This window comes from Prinia subflava, chromosome Z (genome assembly GCF_021018805.1).
Source record: "Prinia subflava isolate CZ2003 ecotype Zambia chromosome Z, Cam_Psub_1.2, whole genome shotgun sequence".
NCBI lineage: Eukaryota > Metazoa > Chordata > Aves > Passeriformes > Cisticolidae > Prinia > Prinia subflava.
In genome coordinates this window covers 50,403,966-50,418,636 of record NC_086283.1, presented here as the reverse complement: position 1 = coordinate 50,418,636, position 14,671 = coordinate 50,403,966, and the positions used below count along the sequence as shown (strand labels likewise).

At 40.5% G+C, this 14,671-nt stretch overlaps 2 protein-coding genes across 4 annotated transcripts in view; both read left to right on the top strand.

Annotated features, from left to right (window-relative positions):
- TUT7 (terminal uridylyl transferase 7) overlaps positions 1 to 3,188 on the top strand; it is a 32,316-nt gene extending 29,128 nt beyond the window's left edge. For all 3 annotated transcript variants that reach the window (XM_063422359.1, XM_063422358.1, XM_063422360.1), the window contains 3 exons: positions 239 to 315; positions 484 to 547; positions 2,166 to 3,188. In XM_063422359.1, coding sequence (XP_063278429.1) covers positions 239 to 315; positions 484 to 547; positions 2,166 to 2,233 — 209 coding nt within the window. In that variant the 3' untranslated portion in view covers positions 2,234 to 3,188. The remainder of the gene's footprint in view (positions 1 to 238; positions 316 to 483; positions 548 to 2,165) is intronic.
- A 3,621-nt stretch (positions 3,189 to 6,809) lies between these two features.
- ISCA1 (iron-sulfur cluster assembly 1) lies at positions 6,810 to 13,842 on the top strand. Its single transcript, XM_063422855.1, has 4 exons — positions 6,810 to 6,967; positions 9,057 to 9,110; positions 10,822 to 10,927; positions 11,396 to 13,842. The coding sequence occupies exons 1-4, from the start codon at positions 6,887 to 6,889 to the stop codon at positions 11,542 to 11,544; spliced, it is 390 nt and encodes a 129-aa protein (XP_063278925.1). The 5' UTR covers positions 6,810 to 6,886; the 3' UTR covers positions 11,545 to 13,842.
- The last annotated feature ends 829 nt before the right edge of the window (positions 13,843 to 14,671 follow it).

The following is a 14,671-nucleotide window of genomic DNA, read 5'->3' as shown; positions in this document are numbered from 1 at the left end:
AGCTCCTTGTCTCCTGCTGATTCTGGAGGAGGATACAAAGTTTAATTTATTGTATGTTCCTAGCTTAAGTGTATGTCACCACATTATGCGATTTTTCCATGTTATAAAATTGAGGAAAATAACAGTGTCCTACATTCTAGATTTTCTGATTCTAGATAGAAAATATTTTGGTATTTTTCTGTCTTATGATAATTGAAGCTACTTTCCAATTAGCAACTCCTTTTTATGATTTTTTCAGATGGCTCAAAACCAGAAGTATTGTGTGGATCTTCTTCTTTACCAACTGCTGTCAAACATGCTGGTAGATTAAATCAGGTAAACACTAAGTGTCTCTTTTGTTTCATCTTTTACTTTTTAGATGTTTTAAAGTCCATATAAATTAATTAATAAAAGCTTTATCTAAGATTTCAAGGAAAACCTTTTATGTTGTGAAATTAAATACTTAAGTTTTGCTGGTTCATTGATGTGTGTATGTTTTTATAGGGAGTGCTTATGCATGAAGAAAAAAAGAAACAAAAAGGAAGAGTATTTTTGAGTCCCCAGTCAGGTTTGTATATCATCAGTTCAATTCAGAAACTTTGTGTAAAACCCTGGCCAGCAGGGTGAGGGAGGGAATTCTGCCCCTCTGCTCTGCTCTGGTGAAACCAACCTGGAACTCTGCATCCAGCTCTGGGGTCCCAGCACAGGAAGGACATGGAACAGTTGGAGCCAGTCCAGAGGAGGGTCATCATGATAATTAGAGGGATGGAGTACCTCTCTATGGAGAGGGTTGGGGTTGTTCAGCCTAGAGAAAAGAAGGCTTCGGAGAAGACTGTTGTGGTGTTTCAGTTCTAAAAAGGGGCCTATGAGAAGGGTGGGAACAAACATTTAGCAAGGACTGCTGCAATAGTAAGGGGTAATGGTTTAAAACAGAAAGAGAGGCAATTTACATTAGATTAAAGAAAGTTTTTTACAATGAGGATGATGAAACACAGGCACAGGTTGTCCAGAGAGGTGGTGGGTGCCTCATCCCTGAAAACATCCAAGGTCAGGTTGGATGTGGCTCTGAGCAACCTGATCTAGTTGAAGATGTCCCTGCCCACAGCAGGAGGGTTGGACTAAATGACCTTTAACCCAAATTGTTCTGTAATTGTATTCTTCATCAGTCCTCATAGGAACTCTAGCTAATATGCTGAACACAGTGGCAGCTTGAACAGGCTGAAGCCACCTTTTTTTTTTTTAATCTGGAGAAGTGTACAAATCTTGAGTTTTGTTTTGGAAGCAAAACTTGGGCATAACAATTCTGTGCCTTTATATCATTGACTCTGGTAGATTTATTTTGCAGCAGGGTATAGTGGAGTTGTATCAATCTCTCCTGTTTCAGCTTACATGGGGTTCTCTGATTATTCAGGCACAAAACATGGAATGCTTTCTTGTGAGAGTTTCTTGTAGTAATTGTCTAGAATTATACATGATTAACTTAGGAGAGATTATCGAACCACATTCTTGGTCTGAGCTGCAAAAATGCAAACAAGTTAAAATTACATTTAGAAGTAGCAGTGAGATTGTATTATAACGGCCTTTATGTACCCTTTCTGAATCAGTTTTGCTCTAAATGTGTGATTAACAATGTAGCTTCCTTACAGTAATTTCACACACTTATCAGCAAGTACAATGAAACTTTCAAGAGCTGCTGCTTTTAATTAGAATTTCTAGTATAACTCTGCCAACCTTTCAGCAGCATGAGTATGTAATGCACTAATCTCTCTGCAGTTGGAGGGGAACCTAATAAGTTTTCTGAAGTTTGTAATGACTTAACTGCAATTAAGTATCCCAAATTAAATTACCAGTTTTGTTGGGAAGACACGTTGGATTTTTTCATCTTCACTGAAGGCTTTTTCAAATCTAATTTTGGGGGTTTAGTAACACAAAGTGGTTTGTCTTTAGGTGTTTAGTTCAAGGAAATGCTGGTTTTCAGTTCTGTATTTTTTTATTTCCTAATGTCCTTCAGTGGGTAATGATCTTAAGCTGATTTGTATGTCCTTTCATTATAGTTTGACTTGACAGTAATTTTCTCCCATCGTTTTGTTTCAGTTGGTTTATGTAGTTTTTTGTTGTTTTGTTTGTGGGTTTTTTTAAGGTAAATAATATCTTTAAAGCATGATATTTTCTTCCTCCTGATTTAGGCAGCCTTTCCAATAAGTACATGACTCAGGGAAAAGCCTCACAGAAGAGGACCCAGCAAGAATCATGAGGGATATTAAGCACTGGTAAATTGCAACATAGACCCATCATTCACTTAAAAGAAATGTCTTTGGCTAAAGCATAGAATTCACAGGACAGCAGCGTAGACAACCTGCAGCTTAAGTTCAATAAAAATATGAGTGTTTTTTTTTTAGATTGCTAGTACAAGCAACTGTGGATTTTAATACAGACCCCTATCCTTTAATAGATTGTTTGAGCATTTTAATAGAAAGCCATGATGATTTGTATTTGTTTACTAGGTAATGCATTTAGAAAAGGGCAGGTACTAAAAATGAACTGTTTTTAGGATTTTATTGTTTCACTTGACCATTTTAAACTGCACTAAAACTATGTGCTAGCCAAATAAATTATATTTTCTTCAAAAATGAACCTTTTGAAGGAGCAAATGATCTTTATTAATGTTGATTGTTTACTGAATCCTTGTGTAAGTGTTTGAGATGTTTGTAGACTGCTACATTATTTTTTATTTCTCCAGAGAACTAAAAACATAGACATTAGTCATTATATGTAAAACAATCTCTGGACAAGCAGTGCCACTGAGATTTTATGGGGTTGTTTTCTGTTCTGTGATTTTATGCGAGTTCATTTGCTGCTGTGCTCGTGTTCAAGAGGAAAGAAAGACTAGGTAACAGGTCAGTCCTGTTTTGTTGCTGCTAAGAATCTTTTTCAAGGCCTTGGGGATACAGACAAAAATGCTTTAAGAAATAGAGGTATTATATTTGGCAGCTGGGTAAAAATACATGTCCGTTTTCATGGAATGTGAAGAGTATCCTTGTACTAGTCAAGAATTTAAATTTGTTAAGTAGCAGGAACTTGAGCTTTACTTGAAGTACTTCCAGAGATGGTAATGTACCATCTTATCTTGTTCAGAAAAGAATTAGTTATGTGTTAAAATTGAAACCACTGTTAATTTATGAATCTGAAATAAATTTTTAAAAAGTGAAAATCAGACTTTAGTTTCTTTATTTTTTTCTGATGTTGTAGTTTTCAATATTCCTGACATAAATGTATAATTAATGATAACATACTATAATTATCTGGATTTAGAACCATCATGTTTAATTTGTTTTTCCCTATTAATCTATTTTTATGGAAGTTGAAAGCTGGAATTGCTGCAGAGGTCTTAGGGAACTAGCATCCAAGTCTTATTTTGGTTTTCACCCATCTGAAGCCAGCTATTTATGAACTTTTAGATGTGGTGCCTTCACAAATAATTTCTTCTGTGTTCTTTCCTAAACACATTTTCAATTATATGCTCTTTGTGCTTTATTTAGCTTTCTGTTCAGAGTTACTTCCAATTTCTCTGGTGGGAGTGAAGTGTATAAACCTCATCTGAACCAGATGCATATTCTGTCCTTCTTGAATGATATGGAGGGACACACCGTTATTTATTTATTTATGCTGCCTTTTTTATTAGAAAAAAGTGCTGTCATTGCATTTCACAGAAATTTCATATGCTTTAGATGTCTGAGTTCCCAAAGTTGGAATATGTTTTATGCTGTGAGTAGTAGGTTATCAGTACTGAGAAATTGAGAAAGATGAGGTTTTTTTCAAGTTTGCAACACGGTTAACTGTCTTAGGTAAGTCAATGCCATTTAGCTGTTAAAGTTTTACTTAAATGTATTTATTTATTACACATCACATAAACATCATCACATTTTTGTAAGACCTACAGAAACCACTTGAAAAATTACATTCATTAGTAAAGTTTCTGGGGTTTGAAATAGCTGCTTGGAATGGGAGTTTTCTAGCATGGAAAGTTGTTGGCTTTTTCTTCCATACTGATAACTTATCAATATTCCTTGTTACTCACTTGAAGTTGTTAGATTTTAAAACTGATTTTTGCATTTATATTCTCTGAGAGAAGGTTATTTTTCTAGCCCATGCTCAGCCTTCCATGCAGAGATTGATTCAGCAGACAGAGGACTAAGAAGTGATGATTGGCAGTATCCTGAGGAAAGAAAAGCTCTTTGTGCCTACATGCTGGAGTGTGAATGATGGAGGGTGTTCGCTGCATTCATACACGAGCTACCCCCTGTAAGTGTACCGACTTCAGCCTTCAGTCCAGTAGTGCATTAAACCCCCCACCCCTAAGCAGAAGTAGTTTAGTTGAGACGCATGCTAAAGATGCATGAATTACATGTGAAAAGACACACTTTTTGTAGCTAAAGAAAACGCAACTTCCTTTATACACCTGCTGTCTTTATATTTGAGGTAGTAGTACTGTGCCTCAGTAAAGAGCACTGGCGTAATTATGTATGTAAAAAACACATAACACATCTTTCTTACTGCCAAGCCCTTCAGAACTACTAAGCCCAGAATCAGGGAAGTGAAGTGATGAGACCTAAATGTGTTTCTTATGCTTGGACTTCATAAACAGGGATTTGAAGTATCGTGTAGCATATTTAAGGAATGTGGAAATGAAAAATGGGTACTTACCTTCTGGCATAGCCATCATTCAACTTAAAGTAATGGCATGAGTGTCCCTGTACCAAGGCTATTGGGGTTTTTTGCAAGTCGAGTTGCTGCAGCCACCAGGAGTTGAGGAATGTTAGCTCAGTTCATCCAGCAGCTTTCAAGGTCTCCTCCCACACTGCCTCTGCACCGGGCAGGGACCAAGAAGAGCAGCTGGGCCCTGACCACTGCATGGCCATCCTCTCACTTGGCCCCAGACCAGCATGAACCTGGAGGAAAGGGCAGGATCCTGCTCAGTAAGGAGGGCAGACACAGTGCATTGTCTGTGATGGATCATAGCAGTCACTGGTTCCAGGTTCTGTGAACTTCACTCGGGGATTTGTCAAAACTGCATCACTCTACAGGTGGGTTTTGCCTGCTGAGCCAGAGCTTCCTATCAAATAGGCATATGCATTGTTGTTTTAAAATGCTTGCCAGTATGATGGTCAGTAAATATTCAAATCCTGTGTCTGTATTTTGTGGGTGGCAGAGTATGGACTCATGGGCCTCCATTGTTCCCTGGTGTGGGAAAATGCTTGGGAGTAAAAAGACAACGGTATGGAAATTATAGAGGAAAATAGGATTGCTACTCTCTGGGCAGAATGTGGCTAGTATACCTGACTTCCCAGTCACTAGCCATGCTAATAATGATGCAGTACATTGTAGCTATAATGCAGTACATTGTAGCCAGGCTATTGGAGACGACTGAACTTTGTGGTCTTTTCTGGCTGATAAGCTGCACAGCAGCTGAAAACCAAGGGAGATAAAGGATTTGGGGAAAACAAACCAATGAACATAAAATCGCAACCATTTCTATGTGAGTATTTATAAATATTTACATATACAGGCACACAATTCTTGCTTGCTTTGTAGTTTTCCAGTGCTTTCATCTTTTTACAACTGCATTTTCTGGTGGTTTATTTTCCCTTAAATTCAAGGAAATAAAAATGTCGTTCATGTATTAATATAGTGGTAGGCTATGGTAGCACCTGTTGTTGAATCAGCAGCTGTGGTGAAATCACTCTTCTTAGGCTGACACATGTATTCTGAGATACCCACCCCCACTGGGTAAGCTATGTGACTATAGCCACTTAAACTCCATCTAAACATAAGAAAATAGTACAAAATTGAATTCAGAAAGGTGAGAAGTTAGGAAAGACTCCATTGTAACTTCTGGAATCAGTTAACAGGCTCAACCTCTCTTTGCCCCTATGGCGACAACTGTGGGGTAAGAACAGTGTTCTGTGTGGTAAATGATTGCCTCGAGCTCACTTTTGTTAGGGATTAGGGCTTTTTAGTGCATTGCTTTGAATATGTTTTTGCAGTCAGCTACTATCACCAGCAATCCTTGAACCTTAACATGTCAAAAATTCTAGGCTGCATCCAAAGCAGCAGGACCAGGGAAGGGATTCTGCCCCTCTCCTTGCCTGTTGTGAAACACCACTTGGATCACTGCATCTAGCTCTGGGGCCCCCAACTTAAGAAGGATTTGCAAGTGTTCAAGTGTGTGCCCTCCTCTGCACTAAGCTGATAAAAGGACTGCAGCCACCTCCCTTGTGAAGATAGGTTGCGAAGGCTGGGGCTGTTCAGCTTGGAGAAGAGAAGGTTGTCTGGAGACCACATGGCATCCTTCCAGTATCTGCAGGGCCCAAAGAGAAGCTGGAGCCTTTATCAGGAACTGTAGTGGTATGACAAGGGGGAGATTTAGATGAGGTACTAGGAAGAAATTCGTTACTGTGTCGGAGATGAGGCACTGGAATGGGTTGCCCAGGGAAGTTCTGGATAAGGCCTTGACCAGCCTAGTCTAATGGGAGGTGTCCCTGCCCACGGCAAAAGACGATCTTTAAGCTGCGTTCCAACCCCCTAACGTTCATTAATAACGACTGTTATTCTGTAACCTGTTAACTTGAACCTGCAAGGGCGCTGACAGACTAATCAATCATTAAAGCGTAGAAACGCCGCCCATGCCCACATGACACCTGGGCGGCTGTTCCGCCGCGGCTTCCCCTGGGGCAGCTGAAGGGCAGAGCGTCCCGCCCGTCCTTGCTGCTTATCTCTGCGCGCAGCCCCGCTGCCCGCGGAGCCCGCCCGGTCCCGGGGGTGGAGCCGCCGCCCGCCCCGCCCGCGGCCCCTGCGCGGTGGCGTCACGGCGTGCGGGCGGCGCTGCCCTGGCCGAGGGCGCCGGGCCATGGCCTCGTCCGTGGTGCGCGCCACCGTGCGCGCCGTCAGCAAGCGCAGGATCCAGGCGACCCGCGCCGCCCTCACGCTGGTCAGTGCCGCGGGCGGGCAGCGGGCGGGACCCGGGGGCCGCGGCACCTCGCGGCTGCGGGAGCTGCGCCATGGGCCCTCCGGCCCGGGCAGGGAGGCGGCCCCTGGCGACGGCGGGGCGGGCGCAGGGACGGGGACGGGCCGGCCCGCCGGGCTGTGCCCGCTCGGCCCGGGGTCGGCTGCCGTCGGTAACCGCAGCGGGGCGGCTGCGGCGGGCGGGCTGCAGGGGCTCTTCCTCCCCCTGCCGAGTTGGGAGGCGGTAGCTCCTGCTCCTCGGCAGCCGCGCTCCGCCGCTGCGTCTGCTGAACCGCAGGGCTCCTGGGCACACCGCTGCGGGCCTGCGAGCGCTGGGCCTGCTCGCATGGACACCCCCAAAAAGAGTACTTGATGAAAATGTTTGGGAAAAGGTTGATGCATTAACTGCCGAGGCTGACGCGTAGGTTCTTTCCAAGCAGGCTTTACATCCTGTTGTTAATAGTAAGAGTGTGTGTATTCTGTACTAGCGGCCGTGCTGGAGAGGCCAGACTTGAAAACATGGTGTTTGGTCATAGGTCGATGATCTCAGAGGTCTTTTCCAACCTCTGATTCTGAGAGAGATCCCTGCAGAGAAAGGGACAGTCAGTTCCCCGCAGAAACGGGGGCAGATCGAGTGCACACAGTTCAGTCGTGTGTCAGAGCAAGTAATCCCTGCTCAGTAGTGGGTCTCTAACAACGAGAGTGGTAGCGGTAGTTAGAAAGGATTTTCTACTGCCAGTCTACTTGCCATTTGCCTTGTGTGTTTAATTCGGCTCATAGTAAGAACTTAACATTACTGGTGCTGTTCTCGGTGTCTTAGAAACTTGTGGGGATGTAATGGAATTTTTGACATTTGCGTTGTGTTCTTGCATTTCTGCATCAACTAGATTTGCATTAATGGTGAATTTTATCTGCTGTTAAGTCACAGGTTCCCTTAAGATTAATGGGGAGAGAGAAGTAGACAATAAGCCCTCTATATCTAACTGATTTTGGGTAATGGGTATGTGACAAATTTTTTACAAGAACAGAAGTACTTGACTGAATTATGGTAGTGATTTTGGGGGGAAAATCGCAAAGAAACAACATGGATCTTGACAGGCTTGAGAGGTGGACTGGTATAAACTTCATGAAGTTCAGCAAAGTGAAATACAAGGTCCTGCACCTGGGTCAGGGCAATCCCAGTCACACCAACAGGTGGAGAATAGATTCAAGAAGGACTTGGGTCTGATGGTTGATGAGAGGCTGGACATGACCCAGCCATGGGCACTCCCAGCCCAGAAAGCCAAACGTGTCCTGGCTGCATCCAGAGCAGCGTGGGCAGCAGGGGAGGGAGGGGATTCTGCCCCTCTGCTCTGGTGTTCCCCCTGGAACACTGCATCCAGCTCAGAGGCCTCCAACATAAGAAGGACATGGAGTAAGTCCACAGGAAACCACAAATTTGGTAGGAGGACTGCAGCCACCTCCTGTATGAAGATAGATTGAGAAGGTTGGGGCTGTCCAGCTTGGAGAAGAGAAGGCTGTCTGGAGACTTCATGGCACCCTTCCCCAGTATCTGCAGGGGACCTACAGGGAAGCTGGAGAGCGACTCATGGTCAGGAACTGTAGTGATAGGACAAGGGGGAGATTTAGATGAGATATTAGGAAGGAATTCGTTACTATGAGGGAGGTGAGGCACTGGAACTGGTTGCCCAGGGAAGTTCTGGATGTGTTTAAGGCCAGTTTGGATAAGGCCTTGACCAACAGCCCCTGCTGTGCCTACCCTTGACAGGGGTGTTGGAACTAGATTATCTTTCAGGTTCTCTTCCATCCCAAGCCATTCAGATATTCTAACAGCCAAAAGCCCCACTGTTAAGGATTAAGGATTGAGTTTTTGAGGTATCTGTTTGCTGGCAGTGCGTGTGACGAGAGCAGTGAAGAGGTGGTGTGCTCTGTGTCAATTAGGCTGAGCAGACATCTGTTTTACAGCAGCATGTATCTTACAGGCAGGCATCTGTTTCAATACATGCAAGCACTCAGTGCAGATAAACAAACAAACAAACAAACATCAAATGTATATGTCTGCTTTTGTCTTTCAGACTCCTTCTGCTGTCCAGAAGATAAAAGAGCTCCTGAAAGATAAACCTGACCATGTAAGTGTAGACCGGGTCAGTCTGTTGGATGTGCTAAGGTATTAGCACAGCTCATGGTTGCAAAGCATTTCTGGCTAACTTAAAACTTTGAACTGAACACTGAGGTGTTTGTTAGAGATGTTGACATCTTTTTTTGGTGGGGAATGCATAAGCTTATTTATATACCCAGCTTTGTTTTGTTGTAAAATGAAATTAAGGAAACAACTGACTGTAATGATATTTCACTGTACAGTTACTGTTGAGATTAATAAAGCTGGAAAAACTTTAAGCTTCAGATATTTTTGCGCTACATTTTCATGAAACACTTTAGTATGGCATAGTAGTGATTTTTTATAGGGATAGAGCTCTTCAGCTGCTATTATTTAAGTTCTTGTAGGAATTCTCATTGTGAAATATGCAATAGTAAAGCTATATTCATATGCATAGGAGAAAATCTAATTCTCAGGAAACTTGCCAGACAATATATATTTTTTAAGTAACCAGTGTTTCACCAAATACTGAGTTTGTCATCTTTTCTTCTGGAGGGAAAGACACACAGAGGCTTCTTTTATAACCACTGCAAAAACAAACATTAGCTTTTTTTTACAGTAAGTATTGTTTCAAGAAGACTATTTCTTTTATTAACCAAGGCCAGTGTTTATTTTGCTTCCTGCATGTCTGCAATTAACTAGACTTATTTGTTCTAATGTTTCAAACCATCCTAAGGACGCCCTGGGCCTACAATTTATATGGTCAGTCATTTCCTTGCTGTAAATGGTGTTTGCATTTTCCTACTTTTTGTAGCAGTTCCTATAGAGAAAGGTATTTAGTGTGACAGGATCAGATGCAGTTTGTCTTGAGAGCCCATTTGAGGAGAAGTGTTACATTTAGGTGCATTTTTATCACAACATATGGACATAGATAATAAAATTTGCCTGCTCAGTTATGAAGCACTGGTGTATTGAAGGTTAGATAATTACTTCTTAAAGATTCTTACACACAAATAGTTTTCTACTTTGTTAAAACTTCTTTTCAGATTTTTCCTTACATGGATGCTCTTTTTGTCAGACTTGTTGAATGCTGCAAATGTTACAAACGTTGACTAAGTTGGCTTTTAAGGCCAGTTAAAACAGTACACATGTACATATACTTGATTTAGGGAGGAGTTTGCTTCTTAAGTGAGACTGGCAATAGAGGTAATGAAAAATCAAACTATGTTTTTCAGAACTTGGGTTTAAAGTAAGTTTCCTGCTGGTGTCATTACATGAGTTCTGTGATAATCTAGTAACTGCTCTTGTTTTGGCCTCACAGCTTCATAATTATGTTAGTCTATAATCTTGTCACAGTACCTGAATTAGCATCTGAGTAAACTCAGATTACAAAAGTAATATGAAGTCACCAAAATACTTGTCTTTGAAATTTGACTGTCTTTTTGAGACCAGGTTCCTACAGTAGTGCCAGTGGTTCATTACTTCAAAAATTAAACCTGCTGTAGGGCATGATTCACTCCAGCAAGCATCATTATTTTTTTTTACCTTAGCAGTCAAAGTTGTAAAAGAAAAAATAGTTACCTCTTCTCTGTTAAAGTAACTCACTTTTGCATTTAGGCATTGGAGAAAGATATGTATCAGCATTTCATTGTTTTGTGTACATTTTAACTTGATGTTCTGAATAGGTTTTCAAAAGGAAGTCGTGCATGTGGTTATGTTTTTTGTTGTGTCTTTTTCTTTAGGTAGGTGTGAAAGTAGGTGTTCGTACAAGGGGATGCAATGGACTTTCTTACACATTAGAATATACAAAATCTAAAGGAGACTCTGATGAAGAAGTGGTTCAAGATGGTGAGTTTCTGGTACAGCAGCAGAAGCTTCTGTGGTGGAGAGGATAAAACCTGGTCATTTTGAGAGAAGAAATCCATATTATCAAAGTTTTGTGCATCTTGTTGGATTCACAGACTTTAGGAAGGGTATGAAGCGGGTTACTGTCTGTAATGCGTGAGAATTGTGTAGTCAAGGTGAGATTCATTGCCCTCTTCCACAGTTTATTTCTCTCAGTGCCATTTATTTTGTTCTCTGTAAAAAAAAAGACATTCATGTGCACACGTAAGTGGCAGTTCCAGACTTCTGCCAGACTTCTGTAAGTAGAATGAAAATAGTGATGAAAGTACCCCACATTAGGCCCAGTAAACCAAGATGTAGTCTTGGTAGTCTTTATACTTAGTTTCCTCTTTTTTATTACTGGTCAAAGAGAATTTCAAAGTAAATTACGGTTTTGTTTTATGTAATTTCTGGTTTTCTGTTCTTTTCAAGGGGTTAGAGTGTTTATTGAAAAGAAGGCACAGCTGACACTTCTAGGAACTGAAATGGACTATGTAGAAGACAAACTGTCCAGCGAATTTGTCTTCAATAATCCAAACATCAAAGGAACATGCGGCTGTGGAGAAAGCTTTAACATCTGAAATCTCAGGACTATTTCTTTGAGCAGCCCAAACCACTTATTATTATGACTTGCAGAAGTAAATGCATTTTCTTCAGGTTTGTAGGCTGCGTAAAGTGGGGATACTATTAAGAAAAATAAACTTAAATATTTGAAAATATAAGCTGTTTGTTAAATTCCACCACTGATGTAGTTATGCTGTAATTTGTGATGAGTTGGGATCTAAAAGGTAAGAACAATAAGTGCTGCAGTAACATCTCTGTACTTCCACTCGCCAAGGAAATAAAATCTCACTATTCTTTTCCTCTGTTATTTTCTCTGTCAATCCTGCTCATACTTCCCCATTCAAAACCTATTTGAAAGAATGCTTTGTGTTCTGCTTTGATTTGGGGAAAACAAACCAATGAACATAAAATCGCAACCATTTCTATGTGAGTATTTATAAAAATTTACATATACAAGCACACAATTCTTGCTTGCTTTGTAGTTTTCCAGTGCTTTCATCTTTTTACAACTGCATTTTCTGGTGGTTTATTTTCCCTTAAATTCAAGGAAATAAAAATGTTGTTCCTGTATTAATATAGTGGTAGGCTATGGTAGCACCTGTTGTTTGAAACGCTTCAAAGAGGGCTAGGCTAATTTTAATTCTTTACCTTTCTTTGTTGAGGGCACAGTCTCTGCTGTACTTGATCATTTTCAAAACATGAAGTATCTGGGCACTGGAGGGCTAAAAAGTGATACAGAGGCCTTGTTTTTCACATTTCAGTTTTTTATCTTGCCCCAATTAATTTGCAAAGGTGGTAAAACTGCTTCCACATTCTCATTCCCCATGTTCACAGAATGTGCTTTGTTTGTACCAAAATCTATGAAAACTTTTATCAAGAGACAAATCTCAGATTTCTCATTATGTTTGTTTTTTTGTAATCATGCATGCTACTAATTCTGCTAGAGTTCAAACTCTTTTTCGTAACTCCTTAAGTGGCAGAATTTTCATAATTTTTTCAGCAAAGTTTATGGTCCTTCTGTTTAACCCTTGTCTTGAGGTTAACTTGATAACATAAGAAAAAGCATTTTTAATTAGAAAAAACCCTTAGTATTTCAAATTACTTTTAAATTAATCTAGGCAGTAATGAAAATACTGTAAGAGGCTATTTTTTCTTTAGGATTTACTTGATCAGAATTTTGGTTTCGTAAACAAGTGTCTTTCAAGCTTATACATTCTTCAGCAGTTTTTCACTGGTGCTGAGAAAGAAGTCAATGTCTCTCCAGACCTTCCAAAACCTGGTATGGGAGAGGAACTGTTCCACCCTTTTATCTCCTGATTGTCTTGCAGAGATTACCTTGTGCAGCTCAGGTGCTCACTTGTGCAGAAAAGAAGGTAACACGTCTGCTTGAGAAACAGATTTGAATAGCTGTTGAAAACAGTGCAAATAAAAAGTAGGGGGACAGCAGGAGTCTTGCAGGTGTTGAGATGGGAGTGATCTGAGAGCATTAAGGCTGTGTTTGAAAATCCAGAGGTCACCTTGATGTGGACAGTTGTACCTGCATGCCCGTCCCCAACTACTGTAGATGTAGGATTGCACCTACGTTTTGGTTCTTCCCTCTGCACCTTTTCCAGCGCAAAGGGAAGAATAATTTAAAAAATCATCTGCTTTATGTAGTACACAGGAACAGAAGGTCAGAATTACTTGTAGTAGATACTTGAATTTTGGTTGTATATCACCTTTTGATGTAAAGACACTATTTCCTTCAAGAGTCAACTGTTGCACACAGTTACTTTATATAGTGATTCAGGAATTAGTGATAGTACACTGGTGAAGTGCTTCTATAGTGATGTAACTCTTTCACTCTTGCCAAACAAAAACATGGAGTTCATGTGACATAGTTGCATTACATCTAAAACTCCGAGCTAAGGGCATTTCTTCAGATTACATTTCTCTGCTTCTTGCTAGAGAGAAGACTTTGAATGTGGTAGCACTGGTGGTTGCTAAGAGTGCTGGTACTTACTCATTTAACTTGTTTTGGGGTGGAGAGGATTGGTTTGAGGTTTATTTTAGACCTGTGGCATGTATAGCAATCCTTTTTGTGTGTTTGTGTATGCCTTGAATGAAAGTTTGCACTTTTGTACTCCCATGAAGTAATCATCTTGTCACTTTACTAAGACAACTCATGCACAATGTGTTAAACTTCTGCTAAAGTGCTATTTACAGTTGCATACAAACTGTATAGTTTTGTTGATTGGTCCATTATAATTTTGTGCAACAATGTATGTAGAGTCCTCAATTATAATAATAAATATAGCCTGTTGGTAACCATGAAATATTCCTCTCTTGAATGATTTTTCAAAGTAATAAAAAAGCACTGGGGGAAAGAACAGGTTTATATGCTGGGATTACAAATTAAACACAATGCTATTGTTACCTGACGTAATATTTCCCCAAAATTTTAAACATTTCCAGATATTAACAGCATTGAAATGGCATAGAATCATGCGACAGTAGAAATTAGTTAACTGTGTACATAAGATATTTATGCATACTGGGGGAATGTGCTGTTAATGCATAGCCTTCCAATAAAATTCATGACACTATTCTCGGTAAAAATTCTGGCAGACAAGAGGAATATATTTTGAAGGTTTTCACACACCTAAAACCATTATGGTATGTTTCAATGCAGGATAATGATCTTGATTATAGTAACTACTGATGTAAAAGGTTTTTGAAACTGGCTGGGCATTTCCAGGATGAGAGTCAAAGGGCATTCTTCACCATTCCACTTCAGTGCTGTCTCAGCACTCCTGTTCTACAGTGTACTGTGTCTGTGACACATTTGGAGTTTTCTCTTAGATATACTTTTTGCTGTTAGGCGAAGATTCTGAACAATAGAAGGTGCAGTAATGAATTCTGGAAAAAAATGTAAGAGGTTGTTGGTACAATTGCATATTTATGATGCTAGACAGAGAGAAATCCATACAATCAGGGCCCTGGAAAGGTTCCCTGTTGGGACTTCTTACAGACCTTGTAAAAAACAACTTGCTTGCTCAACCAGGTTGGTATTCCTGCTCAACCAAGTTTTGTAATTCTATTTGAATGGCTCAGGAAGGAAAATTGGTTTAGGAAAAAATGAATAGCTCAATATGCAAGTCAGCT

Bases quoted from the DNA above. Each gene is read 5' to 3' on its own strand.
- ISCA1 (XM_063422855.1), top strand. From the start codon at position 6,887: ATGGCCTCGTCCGTGGTGCGCGCCACCGTGCGCGCCGTCAGCAAGCGC. The intron at 6,968-9,056 runs GTCAGTGCCGCG...TTTGTCTTTCAG, and splicing joins CCCGCGCCGCCCTCACGCTG to ACTCCTTCTGCTGTCCAGAA. The intron at 10,928-11,395 runs GTGAGTTTCTGG...GTTCTTTTCAAG, and splicing joins TGAAGAAGTGGTTCAAGATG to GGGTTAGAGTGTTTATTGAA.